Raw genomic sequence first — 26,979 nt, forward strand, 5'->3', positions numbered from 1 at the left:
ATTCCTGAATGACCTCCAAGTGTATCTCTCAAAAATCAGTGCAGACAGGCTGGCAAGATGTCTCAGTAGGTAGAAACACTGGGCCATAAGCCTGATAACCTGAGTTCAGTCCCAGAAACTCATGGTAGAAGGAGAGAACCAATTCTCAGAAGTTATCCTCTGATCTTCACACATGGGCCATGCCATGTGAATGCCTGTATGCAGGCGCACGCACACACACACACACACACACATGCGCATAATACACTAATAATAATAATAATAATAATAATAATAATAATGCCATGTGAATGCCTGTATATAGGTGCATGCACACTCACCTGTGCATAATACACACCTAATAATAATTAATAATTCTTGAGTGAATCACTGAATCTGCATTCTAGTCCAGGGATTAACATGAGTTTCTTAATCTTTAAATAAGACTTTCTGTAATACCTACTTCAAAAATATGATTCTGTGAATTCATGGAGTGTTTATTGAGTAGCTACTGTCTGTGGTAAGTTCAGGGTTACAACTGATGAGTGAGAAGGGATCTGTTAAGACATAGTCTTCAGTAAGCATAGATCCCTGTTATTGGGAGGTAGAGTTGGGCAGATCTCTGTGTGTTCAAGGGATGCCTGTTCTAAAGAGTGAGTTCCAGGACAGCCAAAGCCACATAATGAGACCCTATCTCAAACAACAACAAAAAAACAAATAAAATGGAAACTAAACTAAACCAATAGTAAGTACATAATCCTCACTTTTGAGGAGGGCACAGTTTAGAAGACAAACTTAAGAATGCATTATATTATATATTCAAAATAAGATCCAGAAAGAACTACTTAAGTGAGTACAATAGACAATCCTCCCAGGATCGACAGAATGAGAGCATTCTGATAGTGAGCTGTGGGTGGCAGTCACAGTCACAATTGCCTATGACTTCTCCAGTAGTAAATACTTACATTTTTTCAACTAAATTTGCCAGAAGAAGTTGAACATAGGAAAGTAATGTTTTCAAAGATTTCCTATCTATCAATTGCTTTCCAGACTTATCCCACTGAATCCCTAATTATTCCTATCATGTAACTTATCACCTCCATTTTCAGATGAACTGACCCAGAACTTGAAGTTTCTCATCCAAAGGCAAAGCCAGGTACAGAATCCATGAGATGCTAGACAACCTTGCAGTTCAGTATCTAAAGATAAATGTTCACGTCTGACCTTAGAAGGGTCTGAGGCTGAATATTATTTTGGTGCAAAGTCAAGTGTAGCGATATCTGAGCAAAGGCATCCCTTCTGCTTGTTCCAGAAAAGAAGGGTCAAACAAACCGACAATATCTACATTCTCTAAAACTGCAGGGTAAAGTCTTTGAAACAATGAGTCCAGGATATCCGTGAACCCCACAAAAGTGCTCCATTTCAAAGGAATACCTTTGTGTTTGCAGTTCAAATATCAAGTTAGCCAGCCAGTGAGCATGGCTCAGAAACCTGAGCTGGTCAGCAAAACCACTGTCTTGCCTTATTTGGATAAATAACAGTCTCAAAGACAACCAGTTTTGGAGTCATGCATGCCCTGAGGCTGAGCTTGGCAGCTTCTCTGCCCATCCCTTGTGCTGCCCTGCCCTGCTCCACAGATGGAGGAATTGAACCAGCTAACACCATCTCTTTGCCACCATTCTGATCCTGATAGAAAAAGTCTGCACCTCAGACACTAGATCTGCTTCTCCAAGTTCCAAGAACATACACCCAGAACTTTGGGCATCCCCACTCTCAGGAGAAGCCCAGAATTCAGAAACCAAGGAAGTCTTAAGAGACCAAAAGGTTAGTTAGCAGCTCTGAGACTTTGCTCCAATGTGACAAAATGCCTACATCATAGAAAGAGGGTGATGCTATCTAGTTGTTCTTGCCAATACTCTCCCCTAAAAGGAGAGAATCTCAGTCCCACATGTAGTAAGGCACATGAAGAAATGGCAATAGGATCTATGGAGCATGTTTCAAAGTCCCCAACTAGCACCAAGAGCTTTGGCATTCACTCCAGCTTGAACCAAAACATCTTACTTTCTCCCACTGCTCAACCCAACCCAACATTCAGCCTCTCCCTCTTTTCAGGGTGGTGTGTGTGTGTGTGTGTGTGTGTATGCGTGTGCACGCTCACTTAAATTTATTCCCTTTTCTGAAAAGCAACATTGGGTAAAATTTCTCCCAGGAAGGAAGGATAGGAAGATATAGGCCAACAAATAGATGGAGTTTCTTAAAATCAGGACACTGAATTATGGCGAAAGAAGCTTGATATCTCCTAGGAATCTCTTCTCTATCAATTGTCTCCCAAACTTCACTGTAGCTCCAGCAGTGAGTCTCCCTGAGCCTCTAACTGTGCAGCTATGTTGTTCTAGAAATGCCTTCTGTGCTTACCCTTCTCAGATCATGAATAGTAGATGAATTAAATCATTGCTACATTATCCAAGGTGTAAAAACACATGAAAAACTTGCATTGTTTTTAATATCACCAACAAATATTCATGGGCTTCTCACTGAGTTGTGAGGCAAGACAAAGTGTATAAAATGAATAAGATTCACTTGAATATATTCACAAGAGGATGAAAAAAAACAATACCATCTCTTGGTGAAACAGAAGAACTCATGAATGAGTGGCAATTCTGAATGTAAGCAATGCATACCTTGCTGTAATATAGCTCAAATACTTCGTCCTTGAGGAAAAAAGTCCAAGTGAATGGCATGGACTTACATGTAAGAAGGTATAAGAAAATATTCTTGCTTATGTCAGTGAGATGACCTAAGATGTAGAGGTGACGGCAGCCAGGCCTGACAACCTGAATTCAATCCATGGGGTGAAAGGAAAAGAACTGACTATTATAGAATATTATTTTAAGATATATTACATTATTTATGCTGTGGAACATTTGTTTAATGATACAAAGATGTGTTGCATACTTTTATGTTGCATTTGTTTAACTCTGTGAAACTGTGTTACTTTGCCTGTGTAAAACATCTGATTGGTTTAATAAAGAACTGAACAATAGCGAGGCAGGAGAAAGGACAGGTGGGGCTGGTGGGCAGAGAGAATAAATAGGAGGAGAACTCTGCGAGAAGATTAAGGAGCCTGAAAAGAAAGAGTAAGAAGGAAAGAAAAGATATACAGAAACACAGAACAGTTTAAAAAAAAAAAAAAAAAAAAGCCCAGAGAGACAAAATTAGTAAGATAATGTAAGTTAAGAAAAGTTGGCTAGAAATAAGTCAAACTAAGGCCTGGCATTCATAACAAAAAATAAGACTGTATATTTATTTCGGAGCTGGGTGGCAGGCCCCCAAAGAATAAAGAGTAAAAAGCAACCAACCACAACCAACCAACTAACTCCTCTGAGATGTCTTCTGACCTCACATGTGCATCATGGCAAGTGTGTGTGTGTGTGTACACATGTGCAAAGAGAACTTGTTACTTTAGAAAAAGAGAGAGAAGATATTTTTCCTCACTTCCATTCTCAAATGAATGGACAATCTGAATCTAGACCACACTGAGTAAAAGGCTGTACTAGTTACTTTTCTGTGGCTGTGATAAAACACCAGGACCAAAGACAATGTAAGGAAGAGTTTATTTTGGCTTACAGTTCCAAAGCATAAGAGTCTCTAATGGCAGGGAAGCATGAGAGAACACAGCAGGAGCAAGGGGCTGAGAGACCACATCTCTTAACACAAGCATGAAACGAAGAGTGAACTAAAGGTAGTGAGAGACTGTATACTCTCATAAACCACCCCCAACACTTCCTCCAGTGTGACCATGCCCACTAAACCTCCTGAAACAGTGCCAACAACCATTCCTATGAGTTTCTGGGGGACATTTCTCATTCAAACCACCACAAACTCCCTATACATTTCTAACTGATACAATAAACAAACTCAAATGTCATCGATTTCTAGTAAGTTACTAGCAAACAACTAAGTATCTATATTTCTGTTTTGGATTTTTCTCTTTCCCTTCCTTATCAGCCAGGAAAATTATCTTTAAATCCATATTATAGTTAGTTGGAGAGAATGTATCCCCTACAAGGCTCATGTGTTGAAGGCATGGTCAACAGTGAGTGAACAGAATCATTGAGATGGGATTGGAACATGAGGGCTTGGCTTGCATTAATGGATTAGTCCATTGGTGAATTGAAAATCTAATGGCATTAATGGAAGGGGTGGATATTTTCAGAGGTGCCATCATTTTGGGTATGTCACTTAAAGGCATGTCCTTGAGGGCTATACATAGCCCTGAAACATGGTTTTCTTCCATAACTGAACAGCTCTCCTCTACCACAGCCTCTGCCCAGAAACAACGGAACCAACTGACCATGGATGGAAAACTCTGAAAATGTGAGCCAGGTTAAAACACCTTTCTGTTTTTTTTAACAATCTGTCATAGTAGTGGAACTAACTAACACACCATTGATCATCTGTGCTCTGATGTTGGTGAGGAGGATGCTCAGTCAATTAGCTCAAGGTAATTTGTATATTCTCAGAATTCCACCAGTCATTCACAAATTCACAATCTCACAATCTATCTTGGCCTGCCATACATTCACATTGGTAACAATCATCTTGGTACCTTAGGAAAGTCCTTGACCCCCCCCCCCAAAAAAAAAAAAAAAAAAAAACCGAAACAAAACAAAACAAATTATCTTTTAGTATTGCTCAAAATTAAATTTTGGGTAGAGTGATCACAGTTTACTGTGTTCAAGTGTGAAGATACCATGATGAGGCCTCCTGTTTTGTACATATGCTATGGGCTAGCATTCTTACATTAATTATTTTTTTTTATGTATAGCAAAAAGTATAGATTCAATGAAAATGGACACATTTTGTTTCTGGACAACTGTGATTAGTTGGCTTTGCACATATATTCACTGTAGAAATACTAAAAACATAAAAATATATTTGGGCCAGGTGGTGGTGGCAACTGACTTTTTCCCAGCACTCGAGAGGCAGAGGCAGGCGGATCTCTGTGAGTTTGAGACCAGCCTGGTCTACAAGAGCTAGTTCCAGGACAGCTTCCAAAAGCCACAGAGGAAACCCTGTCCTGAAAAAACCACACACACACACACACACACACACACACACACACAAAAGGTCCAAATAAATATATATTTGGACCGGAGCTGGTAGTACCAGTTTGTAATCCCAGCTACTGAGGAGTCTGAGGCAGGAAGAATGAAAGTTCAAGGGCACCTTTGTCTCAAAAGGAAGCGTGAGAAGAGGGCTGGGGACATAGCTGAGTGAGAACTGGATTATATAACATCCATAAGGTCCTGGTTCAGTCCACAGCACTGCAAACACCCACATTTTCATGAAGTCAGTTTTTATATTATGAAAGAACTACACACACACATAAATAATTTTGCCTGCCTTTGTCTCCTGTGTTGGGATTAAAGGCATGTGCCACCATCACCCAGGGAGTACATATCTTTTAATAAAAACTGTGACTCAAAGTTCCACAAATTGACTTATTTTTATGCCCTAGTCTCAAGGTGATACAGAATAGGAACTTACTAGCATTTTCCTAAATTTCTTCAGATCATTGTTATGAATAATAAAAATACAGAAACATTTTAAAACAACATATTTCAGTCTGAAAATGGCTACATTAACATAATTATAGCCTTGGTTGCCAATACTGCTATATTTCTCATTTTTATGAGAATACAGAGGTTCTCTTAGATCACAAGCTAATAGGCTCCTTGGTCTAAATATACACAGTGAAATCTTCAGCAGATTTCTGAAGCGATGAGGTCTGACCCTGTAGCTATCTGGTCGAGAAAATTACTCTGCAGTAGGGAGGGTCTTTTTTCCTTCTTGTTTTGCTGTTAAACAGCTGCTAGGAAATATATTTTTAGATTCGCTTTTAAAGGAAAGCAAAAATGGCATCTACTTTTGGAGATGCATCTAGAATGTTCCTTCACTCACAACCATCTTCAGAATGTTGTAATAATGTCTGTCCTTGGAAGTGAGTACAACACGTAGTGCTACGTGTTCATCTTAAATGAAGGTATCAGCTCTGATCACACACATGGTGGAGTGTTTCATGAGAAACACACATCAGTGCTCAGGTCTACTATAGAAATTTTTCCGTCACGGATGTGTTTTGACTTCTTGCTGTCTACGGCTGTGTATGGCAGTTCTGCCTACTCCATTAAGGGCAAATGAGAAGTAATGGGTTCAAAAGGGTGAAAACGACAAGGCAAACCATGACCTTTGATGTTACCGAAGAAGGAAAGAAAAAAGGAATGAAATCAAGTGCATGTGTGGACCTGGACCTAGCAAATGAATCAAGCCCGGTGTTCATCATGCTTTAGGAATGTGGCATGACTCAGTGCTGCTGGTACAATGGCTAAAATGAAGTCCTGGATGTTCACACCTCTTATTAGCAGAGGCCTCAAGGAAATATATCTGCACAAAACGACTTCATGAATGCTGCCTCTTTTGTGGGAACAATGAGATGCCAGAGTCTGGAGAGCTCTTCAAGTGGGATCAGATGGGATTTTGACAACAAAATGATTCATTCTTTTCAGTTGTACACAATCCAGAATAATTATACCTTCCATGGTCCTCAGCTTAGATTTCACCCTAAAGTTTCAATCCACAAGATTAACTCTGCATTCATAAGACAGGATTGCCATTTAGGCTCTAACCCTATTCTAGTTGAACTGTATCACTCATTTAATAATTTTCTTTAAGTTGGCTTTAAAATGACTTTTAACTGCTTAACTGTGACCAAAACAACAACACTCATTAATTCCTTGGCCTTCAATTCTACAAATATTTTTTAAAACATATCATTAAACACGATGACTAAAATTTAAGCCAGGTGTAGTAGCACACATCAGTAATACTAGCCAGCACGGGATACATAGTAAGACCCCCATTTCAAAACTACAAAACAAAAGGAGGCAAAACCCCCTTTTCCCTGTGTCACTTAAAACCTGGTGGTGCAAGGAGAGGGCGACTTTGCAAATAGTTTGGGCACAGAACATTAACCCTGCAGACACCACGACTTGCAGGCAAGGCCTACTGTAACAGAGAAACAGGCAAAGAGGGTGCTGCTGCACCACCACCCAACTCTGTTAAAGCCAATCTTTTTTGATGTATTCAACACATCTCATAATTTGGAGCAGCTGTTGTTTCTCAATTGACTTGATGACCTACTCCCCTTCCATAAAAATACAGGATAATCTAAATTTGGTTAGCTCAACATCTATTTTTGGTGCAGGCCATGCATTTCCAATTAATGAACTCTAGCTCTGACAGGATCTCTGGCTCTTTTTTAGCAAGATAATCAAGAAGAGAGATGGGCTGCTTTCTGGAGAATAAATGAAGCCAAGCTGTCCGTACCAGCTACAGCCATGGATGCTGTGAGGCAGATAGTCTTCCCAGGCCCACCAAGAAAACAGCTGGGCATGGAAGCTTGCTGTCCTCATGGAGACCTGGAAGGAACATGTGAGTTGGAGAACAAACTTGGCTACATAATAACTTCAAGGCCTGCTTATATTACACAGTGAGTGTCTGTCTCGTCTGGCTCTGTCTCTCTCTCTCTCTCTCTCACACACACACACACTAAATGAGAGCCAGAGGGATGACAATGATGGCAAAGGTCAGCAAAGTGTGGCACTGGATAAGAGCATGGCAGTGCGTGAGGGTAACAGGCTGGTCTGGAGAGGGCAGCTTGGGCTCCTGCACCACCTATCATCCCTTCTTTGTTTGGCAAACCTGACCAAATCTCTCCAAGGATGCTAAGCCTCTTGGATCTGAACTTCCAGGTGAACAGACAAAAGGTGATGCCTAAGACCCTCTTCTAGCTCTTGAGTCCAAAGACTTCAAACTAGTCATGCTTAGTCACCGAGGGAAGGAACATCAACTATCCAGGTCCTGTGTGTTTCCTGAATCATAAAAAAAGTTGTTTCCCCAAAAGCAGGTGGGATATTTCTTGCTCCTGTAAATTACACACAAGCAAAGAAGCTGCTACCCTGTGGGGAAAAGCACAGTGGAGAGAAATGTCACTGCAGGTGACATGGACCTTAAAAACACATTATTAATACATTATTCTCTCGACAATCACATGCATATGGAAACAACATACTCGCCTGAGGTATTTTGGGAAAGGCAAAGAAAGTGGTTAGCCTGTTCCAGAGCAGAAGGCCAGACCTAGGAAGCCTGGGCTAATACAGCATGGAACAATCTGGCATAGTCTGGCTAGCCCTGGTAGAAACCCACAAAGTACATGGAATAGTGAAAGAAAGTGCAACCAGAGAACCATCTTTGAGAGGGAGGGTTTATAGCTAGAAGACAAGGATGCACTCCTAGGCAAAGGCCACTTCTGCTAACATCAAGGGAAGGGGGTGTGGCTTGGAGATGAGAGGAAGGGGTATGTGGCACTCTGTAGCTGAGGTTTCAGATGGGTGGGGGCTGCTGAACATCAGAGGAGCAAAGCTGCTTCAAGGGATATTTAGGTGGGTTGGCTGTTTGGCCAACCTTGGATTTCAAAACGACAACATAGTCATTAGTGTCTACTAATTTACAAAAGGAGTCTCACTTTGACAGTTCCATAATTTGTTGGAATGGGGTTGGGGGCAGGATGCTTTGATCATCGATCCTGAAACCCAATCCTGCTGTCACCTGAGCAGCTGCAACCCTGGTGAGAACTTTGCATAACAAAAAACCAGGGTATTCTCCACTATTAGCTGAGGTCTTGATCTTCAGGAAGAGCTAGGCAGAGGGTGGGGAAGGTCAAGCAAGCCTGCAGCCCTAACTCCAGAACCTCCCTCGCCTTCAATAATCTTTTACATTCCTCCTGCCTCCTCCTGAAAGGGAAGTGGGAAGGCACCTGGAGCAGTCTCTTGTTAATCTGTTATCAAGCTCACAGACACACACATTCCCAGCTCCATCCCATGAACATAGTTGTTTTATGTTGTGTCCCTTCCCCACCCCTTCCCAACAGCATAGCATTTGTGGAAAAGAAACTGTAAAAGCCTGCAACAGAAACAGCCGCTCATGCTAGGTATTTTTACTATATCACCAGTCTATCTGGTGGTGACTGCCTTCATGTCACTTTAACTTGTAACCCGGTTCTGGGGAAAACATAAACAGACGCCTGATGCAGACTCAGGCTTTGAAGGCTCCCAATTTACAAAAACCAAAAAACAAGAGACCCTCCCCCAAACAACAACAAAACCCATTACAGTACAAAACAATATCTTGATGCTGAGTACATATGACATTATAACTGTTCCCAAGGTAAACTATCTGCATTGGCTCCAGACCCAAAACTCTCAGCTACTGGCAAGGCTGTACAGTATAAGACAAAGACAGGAAGGCTCCAGAGATAAAGCCTCGATTTAAACCTCAACTCCAGTGGTGATCTTGCTACTGTAATCACTTTTAACCTCAGTTTCCCAATCTTAAAGTGGGTACCGTAGTACTGTGTCATAGGGTTACCATGATTACTATACAAAATGATAATTGGAATGATGATCATATTGGATAACAATGTCCTACATTTTAAAATCATCTACAAATGGGGATTAAAGCACTATAGAATGGATAAGCAGATCCATGCATGTGTTCCTTTAACAGGAAGCTGATGGACTTAAAAGGACATGCCTCTTATTAAATTAATTTAAAAGTATTCTATAATGTGATTTCACACAGAACTATTGTCACAAATAAACATGAATTCTATCAAAGACTTTCAGGCAATCATTAAATGCCACATAGCAGGCTGTTTAAAAACTAGACACTTGTTCACCGTTCCTTCTTCAAGCTTAAATTGATATCTTCCTACTTTTTTTTTAATAAACTAAAATAATTTAAAAATTTCAGATGAATTTCACAGGAAAAAAATAATTCAGTAACTTCTGAAAACACTATAAGCCACACACAGTTTTCTCTCATTTCTCTTAAATTTTCTCTACTGGTCTCAGAACTGAATGAAAGATATCTTCATGAAAATATTGACAACCGGCACAAACCCATAAACGAAGGAGCCCTGTTTAGGCAGACTGCATTGACCCTTTAAAGCCTTTCCTAAAAACAAAAGGTTAAACAGAAACAGGCTCACAGACCTGTAGATTGGAGACAGCCCAGTGGAATTAAAGGGGGAATCCTTAAAAACATACTAATTCCAGTAACAATGAGACTTCTTTCAAAGCAGCATGCAAGGAGTTCATACAAAACCTCCCACACAGGTCCCTCACTGGAGTGAACACAAGAGACATAAACCAAGGAAGGGAAGGATACAATCCGTGCCAGAGCCGGGCAGATGAATCTCGAAGGACTGCATTCTGTTTTAAAGGCAGATCTTACCTTTCATCTTCCGTGGTCTGTTCTCTTCTAGAGGAAACTTTCTAGACTTACAGAGACCCAGAACCACCCATCCATCTGTCGAATGCTTCCAGCTCTGTCTCTTTTCATGGTGACTAAATGCTAGGCTTTGCTTTCTTACAGAAGGAAGCTTTTAGTCAAAACATGTGGTTTAAAGGAGCAATATCCACCCTTGTTAAAACTATTTCACGGACATTCAGAGGTATTGCTTCTGCTCTATGAAAGTTAAAGCTCAACAGGAATGCATTTCTCCTGTTCCGGAAATCAGCATAACGAAAAACCAATGCTGAGCCAACGAGAAATGTTTCTTCCCTGTGTGCTGTCTGGCAGAAACTGCAGCCAGATCAAGGAAACACGTGATGTTTATAAATACAATATGGCTCATGTTGTCATAACCTCTCAATGACAAAAAAACGTGTAAGGAAAAACAAGCGGCCACGCAGCAGGAAAGACGAGATTTGCATTAGTGGGAAGCTGCCTGTATGATGTGCATGTTACCCTCTTGCGTCTGAAAAAAAGTGAAGACCTGACAGCGTGGAGGGAGAAAGTGCTGGGCATTCTGCATTAAAACGTGTACGCTCATTTTTGTCACCACAGCAAGAGTAATTCCTCATCAGCTGTGACACAGTTGTCCTAAAGGCTCAGGTAAAAGGGGTGCCCTGGAGCTCATTGCTCATAACCAAGACCCACAGTGCTCACTGATGCAAGTAATGACAGAGTGAAGAGAAAGCTTCATACAGCCTGGAGCTGATGAGAAAAAATGACAGATGTCGATATCACCATTGATCATCAGCTATTCTGATTCCTGGTTGGCCAGGTCTGGAAGCAGGGGTTTCAACATCTATCTTACTGTTATAGCTGCAGGATCTGGAGGAAGCATGACTGGGAGACAGAGCTGGCTCCACAGGCTGCAAGGAGAGTTCTGTGACTTTTTATCATAGTGGGATGACGCTCAGTGTTGCAAAATCATAATGCTTAGTTTATAAGTTTGAAGATATTTGAAATGGCAATAACGCACTCCACCTTAAGGCAACTTATGTCCTCAGAATTGTGCACACAGCAACGAAGTATCTTACATAGTTCTTTCTTTCTTTTTTTCCCCCTGGAGAACAAACTTGCTTTCTACCACAGGTGAGTGCAACTCCTGGAACTCACTCTTTCAAGGGGGGAAAAAGGGCTGACAAATGTGTATTTCTCACCATTACTGTGTCTGAGAGAGAAAGCCAGACTTTCCCCATCACTGTTATTCTCCTCGTAAACTCCAGGGAAAATAACCACTGTCATATTATAGTGATGGAATGGAGACTACAGGAAAACAAGTAGGCATTCTTGTTCCTCACTGGGAATGGGCTGCAAACCACCAGCAGCCTCATTTACAGACCATTGTATTGACTTTAGTAAATAACACATTACCAGAAAGCTTGATAGGAAAGTGCTGACCTAAGTAATATTTTCCATGACGGCGGTTAGTTGGAATCTATGCAGGATGGGCTCCTGAGAGAGCCACAGGGAGTCTGAAGATGAGTGAAATGGGAACATGTTCTCTTAAGGAATGTGGGGTTCAGAAGAGGGCATCAGTAACTACAGCATAAGCAAGAGAGAAGAACATGCTGAGAGATTAGTTGGTGACAGGGTATCCATGGAAGTCCCAAGAAAGGACATTGATGAAGAGAGGGGAATGGGGAATGAAAGGTTTGGTGAAGACAGTAGCTCCCGAGCTAGGTCTTCAGGAAATGGTAGCACATAGATGTGGAGATGACCCATGGACGCCGATGATGGAGATGAAGAAGATGGTGATGAACACAGAAATGATCAAGAAGCCAGCTCTTGAGTTCTACCTAGCTCCGAATCCAGCTCCATCTCAAATTACTTAAGTGCTACTAAATGGGTTTATTAACCCTGCTCAGCCTCAGCTCTTTCTTCCCAGGGGATCATAGGAATTTCTCTTTCATTGTGCTATGAAAATTGAGTAAGAACGGATACAATGAAAATACCAAACAAGGTGCCAGTCACAGAGTAAGTGAAAGATGAAAATGAGTGTTTAATGCCACACACAAACGAACAGCGTGTTTTCTGATACTGCCAGCTCTATGGCATTCTCTTCTCTTTCATTCTTACAGTATTATTTGGTTCCTCTCAAATCCAAAATTTTCACCTCAACCAGAACACAAGAGACACAAGAATTCTGCAGCCTGGTCACCTCCTCCATGTCCCCCTCTTCTTCCTTGTGTAACTCTCTCTTCCTTTCCCTCCTTGTTTCTTTTTGCTCATGCTATCTCTTGTGTCATCATCAGAGAACAGGAAGGGACAGAGTAAAAGAAGAAGACCCCGTGGAATAGCTACATCCAACTGTGTCAAGAAACAAAGCAAACAATAAAGTGAATACAAAAATAAAGATCGAAAATATGTTGTCTGTTTAGACATCTTACTGGTAATAGTATCTTCTTTTATATAACTTTTTATAACTTATAAAACTTATATGTAAGCATCAGGGAAGGAAAGCAAAGGCTGAGTACAAAGATGCTGAAAGAAGAAGGCTCAGATCTGGTAACTGATGTTTGCCAACTGTGTGAGCCAAGGGAAGGCTTCTTGAGCCTTAGTTTATCATCTGAAAAAAGAAATGGATTCAGCACACCTATTTTGCAGAATTGGTGGCTTTAAATTTAGTTAAAATATAAAGTACTTTCCCATGCTGCATACACCACAGACACAGGAAAGTCTATCATCTGACATCAGGAACAATGGCACACAGAAAATACTATTTGTGTCTGGACAGACTCTGCAAAGAAACTAATACAGTTCACATGAATTATTATAATCCTGGAAGAAGAAAAAAATAAAAGCCAAGTGGAATATATGACAAGAGGAAGAAGAAAAGCAGTGAAATTAAAGGGGGAGGCCAGGAACAGAGCCAACACACAAACTACAGCCTGCAAGTGCCTGTGCTCTTGCTGTGGGTGGGCCACAAATTTAATTCTAAGCTTTAGAGTAGCAACACAAAGAAGGAAAATGATCATGTACAAGACTCCAAGTGTCCATATGATGAAAATAAACCAGGAGAAGGGAACTATTCTTGGAAATGAGACTGGGGATATTTTTACAATGAGTGGGTCCTCACTAAGGATGGAAAAGGAACAGCACAGCATCTGTAACACTGTAGTACTCCTTGTCCTGGGTATGACCGCACTCCACATCTACCACCCCTCAGGGTGCCACACTTGCTTTCAGGGAGATACGGTGGTAAACACAGTATGATCTGTACCTTTAAAAGGCACACCATCTTCAGGATAAGGTGAACACGACTTAAAGGGTTAGAACAAGACAAGATTGTGTGTGCATGCTGCTCAGAGGGAAAATGGGATTACACTGAGCTTCCTGCAGTAGGCAATCTTTTATTTAAGCCCTAAAAGCAGTTTTTAATTTTAGTTACTTTTGAAACATTTTACTGTGGAAACGTTAAAACATTGAGAAAGAAAAAAAAAAAAAAAGAAGAAGCCCCTATTACCTTCTTAAGTTTTTCAACGTTGTTTCCTCTACTGCCTTTTTTTTTTTTTTTTTTTCCATTGCTGGAATGTTTTAAAGAAAACTCCATTCACCATGCTGTTTAACTTTCTTTCTTCCTTTCTTTCTTTTTTCTTTCTTTCTTTCTTTCTGCCTTCCTTTCTTCTTTCTTTCTTTCAAACCACCAACCTATTATTCTAACACATATAGTTGCCAGTTATCCCTTAATATCTTCTGGTGCCTAACTCATGTTAAAACTTTTCAAAAGCTTTAAGATGTCTTTTATAGTTGGTCCATTCTCTTTAAGATCTACACACAGCCTTAAAATGTGAGCCCTTCCTCCCATGCTTTTATAGGCAAGTAGTTTCTTGGAGGGAGGGATGAGATGACAGTCAATTGGAATGTTTAAAAAAAAAAAAAAAAAAAAAAAAAAGACAGTTCATTTTGTGTTGCTGTAACAGAATATCCAAGGGTTTGGGTATTTTTGTTGTTGTTGTTCTTGCCCCACCCCCATTCTGTTGAATGTGAAATCCAGACAGAATGATATAGGTGAATGGTAAGGACGAATCTATTCAATAATATGGCAAAAGAGCAGAAAGGGAAATTGGTCATGTGAAGAAGGTGCCTGGCATGTGAGTGGCCTCACTTTATGGTAATCATGTCTGCCATAAGTGATCCAGTTTTGGGAATTAAATTAATCCCTCTTGAGTTGGTTCCCCCAGGACCCAATACCTTTTACTACCATGATATTACAGGCCACACTTCTGACAGTCAAGCCTTTGGGAAACACATATGTTCCTCGCAGGCAGACATATGAGGAGACATAGGGCACAGGAGACACAAAGAACAGGAAAATTCAAATGGGAGCTAAGAACTGAGAAGATGCAAAATGATAAACCCCGTAATGAAAGGGGTGGGCGTGAGCTATGCACCTTGACTAGGAAGCCAGCTCTGCATGCAATAGCAGCCCCTCCTCCAGCAAAGCAACTGTTAAACACAAACAAGTGCTCATCAGCTATAAATATGTGGACTACACCAATGTCTGACTCAAAGTTTGCAAGTGCCTAATAAAAGCTCAGGAATTATTACTTACGGGGATGCTAGTACTTACTTACTTAGAGGGCTGTCTGTGAGAGAGACTTTGTGAGTGACATGGAGAAAGGCTGCAACGTTGATTATTTTGAAGGATAGGTGCCAGGAAGGTTAATAATTCAATTTTTAAAATGTTTTAAATTTTAATTATGGGTAGGTGTGTGTGTGTGTGTGTGGGTTTGTGCAGGAGTGCAGTGCCTGAAGAGGCCAGAAGAGGGGGTCTGATCCCCTGAAGTTGGATTATATCTGGTTTGTAACCTACCACACGTGGGTGCTAGGAACTGAACTCAGGTTTCCTGTGAGAGAAGTACTTGCTCTACATCACTGAGCCACTTCTCCAGCCACAAACACACAAACACAGGCCACTCATCCTTAAAAGATAGAGAACCAAGGGTTTTTTCCTTCAATAGCATGATTAGAAATACTGGGAGAAAAATCAATGTGAAGGAAACAGCTTAGAGCAGTGGTTCTCAATCTGTGGGTCACATATCTGATATTTCCATTATAACTCAAAATAGTAGCAAAACAACAGTTATGAAATAGCAACAAAAACAGTTGGGTGTCACCGCAACATGAAGAACTATAGTAAAGGATCCCAGCATTAGGATGGTTGAGAACCACTGCTTAGAGATTACTTAGGCTTCGGATTATAGAAAAAGAATGTAGAAATAAATACATTTCAATGTTCATTCCCAGGAATTATAGTTCTTAAACAGTACTTTAAGCAGCGATAAGATGAAAGTCTCAAAAGTTCAAGGTCAAACTAAAAAAAAGAGCCAATCCGGGAAAAAAAAAAAAAAGAGAGAGAGAGAGAGAGACAAAAGACAACCTAAAAATCTCAAATAATAATGATGATGATGATAATAATAATAATAATAATAATAATAATCCCGACTGAACACACTGAAGTCATTGGGGAGTCATATTAAGGTCTACGGAATAAAGGAAGCTAGGATGTGTTGCATGATGTAGGCAAAGAAATTTAGCGACGATGTTGAATGGAAGTCATTGGTTTCTAAGGAGACCACTTCTCACTGTCAAACACAAAGCTCAAATAGAAAACATCTGGGAAGCAGCAACTTACTGGGGTATTGGTAGTTAATTTAAGATGCAAGGTTAATTGTGGGGAGTGTGTCCTAGATGGAAATCTAACAGTTGTCTGCATTAAAGTAAAAGATTAAAGACATATGAGTTAAGATCTACAGTAGGCTGAGATCTACAGTAGCAGAGAATCTTGGGCAATGATATCAATGTATATAAGCAGTAGAGAAGCCCCAAATATAGTGAATAGGCCAGAATCTCCCTTTGAGAGCCACAAAACAGAATGGATGGCCTTTGTGGTATCTATAGTTTGTGAATAAGCATACATAATTTATTCAGAAGGTCCTCCTCCATATGGTGGTACCAGTTCCCTGGGAATTGAATTATCAGACCTACCTGATGTAAGGAACAAAATCCACTTGACTAAATTAGATTGGGGTGCTTTACACCCATGTGGAAAGAGTCAACAGACTCAGGAGTCCAGTAAGGTATGTTCAGTTCTGGCCAAGAAGAACAAGATACAGAGGCCTCAGCAACGTTCAGCTAGATGTTAAATGAAAGCCTAGATGCCTGCTTTCCCACATAAATTCCAGCACACTCAGAGACCCATAACTTCAGAGTTAATACTTTGGTCTAACTTGCTTCCTGGGCGACGCCATTCTTATCATAAAAAAACGCTCTGGGAGAGTTGCCTATAAATTGCAGATCCACAGTCTTATTTCTTCTGACTCAAAGGCAAGGTATTAAAGTCCTTGTTTAAGGAAAATCTCAGAGGCCATTGTAGAATCCAGGCATTGCTGCTCCAGCTCCTCTGATGGTTCCAATTCCTATCTCTTTCATATGCATGTTTATTGGTAAGGAGTAGGCGGCCCAAAGGTCTGGCCCAGGCTGTCTCTGGAGGCTGGTGAGTCAAGTCTAATGACATCAGGTGCAGAGTCACTGTGACTGATGCTTGTGAATGGTATGGCATTCCTTCCTGGCCACACTCAGCACCAGCACACAGGACCACACGCCTCAGACCACCATGCAGCTTGGTTTAGTCTAAGTCTACGATAACTACTGATGCTTGCTCTGTGTCCTTTCAGTTCTTCCCCACGAGCAGTGAAGTTTTACAGCTGGGCTGTGCACAGGCAAGGCTTAGCAAAATTCCCAACCTTTCCCCAGCAATGCAGCTGTATTCACGAAGACAGAGGGAACAGCTCCAACTCCCAAAGCCCAACGAGGAGGCTGAAAGATTTCCACATCTTTAACATTTTGGAATCTAGGAAAAGGGTCTAAGTTACAAACTTCAGACATGATTATCCCTAGGTGGTTCTGAAAGAGTTTTTTCTGAGTAATCTTTACTAAAACATAAGGACTTTTCTGCTAACTACATTATGAACATTTGTTGGGTAATTGTTGAGTCTCTCTCTCTCTCTCTCTCTCTCTCTCTCTCTCTCTCTCTCTCTCTCTCACACACACACACACACACACACACATACACAGATTCTTTAGAAAAAATTTGGCTTGACTGGTCAGTCCTTATTTAGACCAGTAAGACTCTCTAGATACACAAGGCTGTAATATAAGTATGTGCTGCTTTAATACATGAAATTGTGCCATTTGTTACAGCAGCAAGAAGAAACACATGTACAATGTAAGGAAGTAGGGAGAATCTCACTCACTGAAAGTCCAGTAAGAAATATTGCCTAGATTTCATTAACAATAAAAAGTATATATATATATGTATATGTATATGTATATGTATATGTATATAAAAAGTTGAACTCCAGTGTGCTCGTAGGTGTGTTTGTATGCACATTGTGCATGTGTTGGGGAAGGGGTGCACTTTGAAAAATTGACTTTTTGTTCCCACTTTTATTTAAGCTAGACATGGCGCCCGCCCTCCCAGTGAACTTGCATTAATGTGATTTTCAGACTCTTCTCAAACAGTTTTTCTGTATTTTTTTTCCTTCTAAACATTCATGAGTATTGTAAAAATTGAGGTAATCTTCCAAGATGGCCTAAATCTAGAGAGTTCAGCTTCCAAATCATGTAGGTATTTATATTCTGCCCTCAACATAGTTCAGAGAAGATTCGGCAACACTTACTATAAAGAGCAAACAGCTCTGAACTAGCAGGTGAGCAACCACATGAGGATGCTGGGGCCTGGAACAGCTAATGTGAGAACAAGAATTGCTTTTTCATGCAACTCATGCATGCTTTTTGTTTGTTTGTTTTTTACTGGGTTAAAACATTGCATCATATTCTCTGCATAAGTTGAAGCATTACAGACCAAGGATACTGACATGGAAGGCATTCAGGAACCTTCAATATCTTCAGAGTGAGGATTTATCTGAACTCTGTGCCTGGGGTTGAAGATACAGAAGAACTCAGTGAAAGGCCTTTTGCTGGCCTAGCATTTGGGAGGCTCTGCATTCTACCCTGAGCACCACTAAAATAAAGAAGTAAACGAATAAAAATGAAAACTGAGATCTGTGCTAAGGGAATGGAGATAGAACCAGCCCCATTCTAACCTCTTTGCTCCAAATGACCAGGAAGTCTTATTGTTTTACAGTGAACAAATGATGAGTCACATAACACGATCCCGGGAAATGTGGTAATGGGCTGGTGGTGGCATGTGAGAAGGGACAGCGTGAGCTGGGAATACAGTCAGAACCACAACAGCAGTACTCACCCTCACGTCTCCGTTCACAGCTTTCGCCATGTGGTTAAAGGCATGTGAAGGGTCCTTGTTGTACACTTTGAGAAGGGATCTGTCCTGGATGTTCCTGGAATCAAGCACATCCATCACTATGGCAGACGAAAGGAGCCTGATCCTGGCCATTTCCTCTCTCTATCTTTAAGCATCAGGTAAAAGACACAGACAGACACTCTGGCGGGTGTCTACCATGAACCAGACAAAAAGTTCTTTCACCATGAAATGGGTGAAAATAAATAAGGCAAAGAAGAAAAAAAAACGACTCTGGCTTCTCTTCCCTCGTCTTGTTCCGAGGGAACGTGTTATTCTTGCAGCATTCACATCCACCCATAAATATCAGGTAACAAGAACTTGCTTTCAAGCTTCAGAGTATGGGAAACTAACACTCCTGAAGGCAGTAAAATGCCAATATTTACAATACCTTCAAAGAGCTTTGGTTAATATTTAAATATTTAATTGTTTACTTTGCCTAAACACCTGGTTTTCTCCTTATCTAATTAATGTACACATAAAAATGATTTTCTTTTTGCTTTCAGACATGCTCAGCAAGGGAAACAAAATGTATATAGAGTGTAGAAGGAAGATCAAAGGGGATCAAACTGGGTACATTGAACAATGTATTTTCATCCTCCCACGGTGCACTCTTAAAAATACTTTTCTCCGCACAAATTGAAGCACAAAGGGAAAGCAGTTCACAGAGTCTTCACTGCTTTGGATCCCAGTTGTTGGAGCCAAGAAATCCAACTGTGGAAGACAGGGGTTCTGCATCCCACTCAAAGCCTACCTTCAAATCACATGAGAGTGGTCCTTCTCTCTCCTTAGGTTGATCTGTGGTTCCTCTAGCCCATCCACACTGCGGTTCCACCCAGTGCTGGCTGGAGCTGAGTGGGGGTGGGCAGGCAGACGGTGTCTTTCTTATAGGTGTACTTGCACTGAGAGGGTTGACCACAACCCCCGGGATCCTTAGGTTTATGTTTGTGCTTTAAATAAAGTAGAGGACTCTAGGGGAGTCTTGTTTCTCTCTAAATTTCCGGCAGCCACTGCTTTGAAGCACCAACTAGTCCTAGCTTGCATGGCTGCTTCAGGTTTCAAGTAGCTCATTAGAAGTGAGCTTGGGGGAGCAGGCAGCCTCTGTCATCAACAGGGGCTAGGTTAATGCAGAGCAGAGAGTCGGGAGTAAGGATGTGGAGGTTCATAAAAGGAACCCAGGCTCCGGCTAGCAGACGTCATGTGTGACATGTACAGAAACTGGAAATCTCACTCGGCATGAGAAAGGCTCACTGAGATTGTAAATGTATTTCAAATATATGAGCTTGGTTTATGATTAATTTGGAAACATATCCATTTCAGATGAGCCAACAGTAAAAGGCCAGACTGCAGATGACATTTACCTTATAGCATCCTGGCCTGACCTCTCTTCAGTCCCTCCCTGAGGAAAATATATGAAGGCAGCACAGTAAAGAACTAGTCAAATGGTTACCAAATGAGCTCTGACATCTAGGACATGGAAAGATGTAAACTGGAATTGTGTGGCTTCAGAAGATTAAAGCCATTGTCTTTAGTTAACACCTATCTATATTCTTTTTTTTAAATGTATTACATAATGTTTGAGTTAAAAATTTCCATCCTTACACTTAAATAGAAACATCTTATGTACAAAAGCTAAAACTTAAGTGGTACTATGGGGAAGATATACATGATAATTTAAAGTAAACATTATATTCAACAAACAAAAATATTTTATCCTGAACACTTTCAGGCTCATTTTTTCACATTTAAGTTAAAGAAACAAAAGCAACTTAAGGAGAGAGAATGGTAGGCCAAGTGCCAAAAAAATTACCATTATTGCAATAAAAACAAACAATACAGTAATGTATTTGAGAATTATTAGGTTGCACGTATGTTTGCGTACATGTATGCACGTGCACGTGTGTGTGCGTGTGCGTTGCATCTGGGGTGGTGGGGCATGGACTAAAACCCAGGCCTTATTCCTGACAGGCAGTCTTCTCTTGAGATATACCCTCAAATTACCAGTGCTTAAAAGTGTCTCTTTCAACAGGCATCACTTTTAGTTTAGCCACTGAATTTCCATTGAGGAGAAACACGACCTTTTCCCTCCTTGGCTCTTTCCAAGTCCCCTCCTGACATTTCCAAAGAATGCAAAACCAAGCCCAAGGAGCCATACGTTAGGAGTCAGGAGTTGGGAAAGGGTCTAGAAAATGGTAACTTGTGGCAATATGCAAATGTTCCCATAGGCTGAAAGCAAAAGCAATCCAGTTACTCCCAACTGCTTCCTTACAGCCTTAGGGTCTGCAATCAAGTGGTTTCTTACTTTCGTACTTAGTCACTATCATTGTCCCTCAATGCCTCTACCCGTGTGTGCAGAAATATAAGGTAATTGCCGTGAAGTGGTTTGTCCACGTAAAAAATACCACATGCCTTTATATTATTACATGTATATATTTCAAATATAATACGGTTACCTCTGGTTTAAGTTTATGTTTTGTATATTAAAAAAAAAAAGGTGACAGCTTGATTAACAATTTATCTAAAATAATAAGCATGACTTTTCAGTTATCATAAATATTTAAACCTTTTTTCCAAAAGCACGAAGTTTCAGAACAGATGTAGCACCTATAGCTTGGGGCATGTGTCAAATTCTGAAAGCCCTAAATTACTCATACACCTTGGCACCTGTCTCAGTATGTCATCTGGGATTACTGCTAGATATGGATCAGCCTGCATCCGTGTTCTGCAGGCACATTTTTACTAAGTGCTGCTTGTTATTGCTATTTCCATGATGAAGAAACAGGGGGAGAAACTGTTATCTCTAAGGTAGCGACCAGAAAGTCTGAGTCCTGCCCCTCATGGTTTCAGATGTGTGTGTGCGCAAGTGTGTGTGTGTATGTGTGTGTGTGTGTGTGTTTGAGTCTTAATTGGCTGTGTGTTCTTGAATAAGACCCTTAACTTTGATATACTTGAGTTCCTGGTTCTATAAAATGCAAGGGCTAGATTAAGCATTTGACTTCTAAGCTATTTAGGAGCTATACCAGCAACTACTTATTTATATGGATTTAAATCCTGTTTCCCCAGCTGCTTGGCAGGAATAGATCAGAAGGGGGTCCCTTCATTCTATAGACAACATCACTGCAATTAATGATAAGGCTCTTGTCTCCTTGATGTTAGTATTCCTGTTAATCTGCCCAACTGAGCTTCCTGGAGAAAGTGCTTTGGCAAGGGACACTCTCGGGTAAAGGATGACTCTTTTGTCATGGAAGAAAGAGTACTTTGTGAGGGAGTCTGGAGTTTTCAGTCTTAAGTATGCCTTTAGCTCTTGACATTTCTTTACCACCTCTCTGGGCTTTAGTTCCCTTGACTTTCAGGTGAGACGCAGAGCTGGGACACTTCTTATGTTCCTGTCAGCTATCATACAGGCAGAGACAGAAACACATCCACAGGTCTCCTTGGAAGAAGTCTATCCACATCTTTGAATTTAACTGTAGTAGCTAGACATAGATTCCCATCTATGTGCAGCAGTCATGCCAAATGTAATGACTGGGCTTTCTCCACCAAGATGAGAAATTCGGACTGAGAGCAAAGTCTAGACATCAAACATGGTGGTGACAAGACCCTCAAAATGAAATAAACAAACACCCAAAACTACTGCCCTAAATTACTTACCTCACATCATTTAACTCATAATAGACATTTCTGCTTTCGTCTTTGATGTAGATGGCAACACTGGGCGACTCCAGCATTTTCATGGTGAGCTGCTGTGGAAAGGCACTTACAAAGAGAGCACGGATTGTGTCTGCACTTGTGATTTCATTCGGCATCCGCAGCTGTTTGGTTTCATCTCCATACTGGAGGTAGAGAACACCTGTAAAGAAAAGAATATATAGTTATCTGCTCGTAGATCAAGAACCATGGGATGTGAAGCAGAAGCTGGGCCATGCCTACCATACTGCAGTTATAGATGCTCAGAACAAACTTGGAAAGCAATGGGGGATGCTCACTTGGAGCTTCCACAGAATGATGCATTATCTGGTTATCATGTAAGTACCCCGTTTTATTCTTTGGGCAGGTGTTAACCAGGCCATTTCCCCACTGATTTAGAATCAAAAGGACAAGCATCTAACCCTGAGGACACATAATGTACTCAGAAGGTATAGTTAGGATTCTGACTCTGAAGGGTTACTCTGACCCTGTAGTTCATTAACTGGAGACACAATCATTATAGCTTGTCTTAGGAGTTCATCCAGAAACACTTTGAGTGGAAATAGTATGTTTCTATGGTTTTACTATAGCTATTGAATGTTTATATCATGTTAAACTTCCTTGAAGAGGCTGGCAACTTGACATACCAAATAAAAATGGGACAAGTTGGTTACCACAGATACCATCACTGAATATCAGAGTTTCAAGGGATGTGGCATATGTCTCATTTGGCCAATGAGACATTAGCCAATGTGGTGCAAAATGAAGACCTGACACTTGCTGGTACACTGGATTTGTCTTCTTGATGAGTGAGGTTTGACAGTGTTCCCTAACAGAACCCCAATTTGAGGAATCCAACCTGAGCCCAGAAAGAGGTAAAATATAGAAGAATGGGAACCCTGTCTGACTGCTCCAGCAATGCACCCTCATACAGCTAGGAACACTGGATGAATACTTTGGTCATGAACTCCCTAGCCATGTAAAAGAAAGCACATGTTCCCACCAAGCGCTACTGCAATTGGAGAGTCCTAGTCAGTAAATGACTGTAGGAACAATCCCAGGCTATCATGCTTGCTGCTTTGGATTGAATATCAAATGTCCCCAGTGAGTTCGTATGTTTGAAAACTTGTTCCTCAACCAGGGGCACTGTTTGATTAAGCTATGAAACCCTTAAGAGACAGAGCCTTGCTGGAGGAGGTCTATTACTGAAGGCGGGCTTTGAGGGTTGATAGATAGTCTGCCCCCATTTACTCTTCTCCTTGTTGTGTGCAGATGAAATGTGATCACCCAGCTTCAGGATCTTGCTGTCCCACTTCCTGTGCTTGTGGTCATGTTTTCTTCCACCATGTTGGACCCTATCCCTCTGGAACTGTCAGCCAAAATGAACCCTTTCTCCTGTAGCTGATTTTTGTCGGAGTATTTTATCATAGCAACAGAAAATCAAAACAAACATATTTGCCTTCATCTGCTATTTGGACATGGATAACTGAAACGTTAAGTCAAACATGTTGAGATTTCATGTTTGGATTCTGGATTCTGGCTTTAGTGTATTTGTGAGAAGTCATCGGGGAGTAGACTAGCACCTCTGGGTAAAGGTTAGTGGGGACAGACTGAAAAGGAAACAGACGGCTTCCAGTTAAATATGGCATCTCATCTAACACACACATCCTCCAGAAACTCCACTGAAATGGCAAGGAGGTAAGAAAAAGCACATATCAAAGAATTAAAAGAAGGAAAGAAGGTAAGAGACAGATGAGGGAAAGCTAACACTGACATCTTCAAGGGGGAAAGTCATTAGCAAGTGAGTAGGGGCAGAGATCCAGGAGTGCCAGGCTCCCTTTGAACGTGGGCAATCAGAGCTGAAAAGCAAGGGGTCTGAGCCAACTTCATGTTCTCCCAATGGGAAAGATGTGTCTTCTGTTCCCTTTCCTCACTGTGTCCTTTTCACACGTCCCAAGACTTTAGCCGAAAGACTAAATTATGGCTGATCAGGATTACAGGACAAGGCTAGGGGGTGGCACCCCACTGTAGGAACCAGATTTGAAAACTGAATGGCCCACAGGAAGAGACCCTCAGACTCTGAGAAAGAGCCATGTCAGTCACCGTGTATTTGCCATCAGGAATGACTGACCTCCCGCCCTCATGCTAACAGACTCCCAAGCATTTCACACACTTTATGAAAGCTTTTAACATGAAAGAAGAGAACACTTGAGATTTTTATCAGGCATCCACCTTCCTAGAAAAAGAAGGGCATTTTGGATAGGGACTATCTGAGCTGTAAATTTTTTTTTTCTAGATGATTTACTTAGGCTCGTAGGATCTCACTTATAAATGAATGTTCCCGTGTCCCAAGTCATCTTTGTGTATTAGGCATGCCCAGTTCTGTTACTCCTCTCTGCCCATCCCATGTCAGATCCTCAGGGACAGAGTTCTCCTGTGTGCCTATGAGGCCACAAATTCCTTAGAGTGCAGAGAAAATCTTTCAGGCCTGTCTGATCACAGACTGTGGAACGTTTTTCTCTGAATGAGAATTACGGTGACTATCCCAGGGGTTAGTTTATAGCACATGAAAAGGCTACAACCATTCTTGAAGGCTGGGCCTGAAACAATCCCCAGGTGAGGCCTTTTCAGAACGGCCTGGCAGCAGTTCAATATCACAGCCTTGCCACCCCAGTGGGCCTGGTTTTCATCCCCACATCTGCATTCAGTATGTGTGTGTGCTTGAAATAGAATTTAAAGACTCTGGAGTGGAAACAAATTGGGACTAAACTCCAGTTACCTCAGGTCTGGCTGGTGCAGCTGCCAGCTGGGTACACATGTCCAGTTATGGAACATGATAGTTCAGAGAAGATGGAGATGGTGCCTTTGCAAACAGAGGGAAACGGTGTTTTCACACTTGATTCTGGAAAGGTTTTTAAAGACTCATGAATTCAGAAAGAATTCTCTTCTGACAGTGATAAACTAAAACCCACATGGCTTTGGCAAGTTAGTGATGGCTGCTCCAGGTTCATGGAGGATGCCTGTGGGCCATAATCTCAGTTTGTATGATGAAGAGAACAACTGAAACACATTTATGGGGGTATCCACTGCATGCCAGACATTGGGCAGGGGTTCCATCCTGTCAGACAGCATCCTTGTCCAAGTGTTACTCCCACCCAGTTTCATGTCATGGAAATATTAACAGAAGCTTGTAAGATCCAAGTGGCTTGCCTTGAAGTTACAGCCAATAACTAAGACTCACATACAGTTCCATTTTGAAGATCCCGCAGCCTTTGAAGCATACTGCTTCTAAAATTCTGCACTCATTCTTGTCCATCTAGTCTTTATCATCAAGTGATCTGAACTGGCCTTACATTTTTCAAATGACCATGTGGCTTGAAGATCACACTGAAGATTGTTAGGTAAGAAATTTCCATCTTTTCCCCAACTGAAGGGAATGCAGACACACGGAAGGAAATTCTATACCCCAAGTACTAGGCTGAGAGATTACGAAGAAGTGGGAGCTCAGAAAGTCACACTAGAGTTCTAAAATGAACCTCAGAATATATGGAGCCCTTCTTACAAAAACAACAACAAAAAACAAAAACAAAAAAACCCCTAAACAACTGAGATTGCTTCTACCACAATGGTTTTACAAAATTATTGTAGAATTTATCTAAGAATCTTAGTACAATAAACCAAAGTATATTTGGCAGGTCATTCCTATGTTATTATAGATACATACATACATACATACATACATACATATATTCACCATCTTACAAACTTCAGTATTGGTTCCAGAATGTGGGACAGCTCATATAGTCATTGTCATAATAAAGTATCTAAGGATATTCACAGTGTAACCTTATCCTCCTAGACCTAGACTCAAGTCATGCCATCTTCCCAGGCACCACTGTGAGGATACTGGATATTGTCATTCACATTCAGTTTATTGGACTACTAGCTTATAATGGCCTTCTTGCCCATACTTTGCTACACACACACACACACACACACACACACACACACACCTCTTTTGAACATGCTTCCTTCTCTATTCTAATTAGAATTATTGCTATGGTGATAAATACCCAAGAAAAACAACTTAAGAGAAGAAAATTCTCTTGATTCACAACTTACGAGGTTTCAGTACATTGTAGCTAGGAAAGCAGGCAGAGCCAAGCAGCTCACCTCACAACAGTCAGGAAGAAGAGAGAATGCCTGATGGCAGGCTTTATCTTTCTTCCTTTTATTCCAACCAGAACCCTAGCCTATGTACTGAATAGTGTTTCTCACATTCATCAGTCTTCTCTGAAAACACTACCACAGATACAACATGCTTTAGTAATCTCCCAGGCACTCTTCAACCTAAGGAAACTGACATTCCAAATCAACCATTACAGCCCCTGACCACAAGTCCATCATCTTCATTTACAGGCACTATTCAGTCTAAGGAAACTGACACCATAGATCAACCAATACAGTCTCTAACCACTTCTCCATCAGAACTTCATTATGTGTTGAGGAATTAGCTTCATTCATATGCATGCTTACATTGTGTTTGGTTAAAATTGCAGGCATGCCTCTTACTT

General features: G+C 41.0%; 1 protein-coding gene across 9 annotated transcripts in view; it reads right to left on the minus strand.

Moving 5' to 3' along the window:
* Kiaa1217 (KIAA1217 ortholog) overlaps positions 1-26,979 on the minus strand; it is a 488,613-nt gene that overhangs the window by 68,282 nt on the left and 393,352 nt on the right. For 8 of the 9 annotated variants that reach the window (XM_051205692.1, XM_051205695.1, XM_051205691.1 and 5 more), the window contains 2 exons: positions 22,370-22,568; positions 18,665-18,758 (listed from right to left, as the gene is read on the minus strand). In XM_051205692.1, coding sequence (XP_051061649.1) covers positions 18,665-18,758; positions 22,370-22,568 — 293 coding nt within the window. Of the gene's footprint in view, positions 1-10,335; positions 10,816-18,664; positions 18,759-22,369; positions 22,569-26,979 lie in introns of those variants that run through there. The other variant, XM_051205697.1, reaches the window with a different exon arrangement.

The sequence above is a fragment of the Phodopus roborovskii genome, unplaced genomic scaffold (assembly GCF_943737965.1).
Source record: "Phodopus roborovskii unplaced genomic scaffold, PHOROB, whole genome shotgun sequence".
NCBI classification, from domain to species: Eukaryota; Metazoa; Chordata; class Mammalia; order Rodentia; family Cricetidae; genus Phodopus; species Phodopus roborovskii.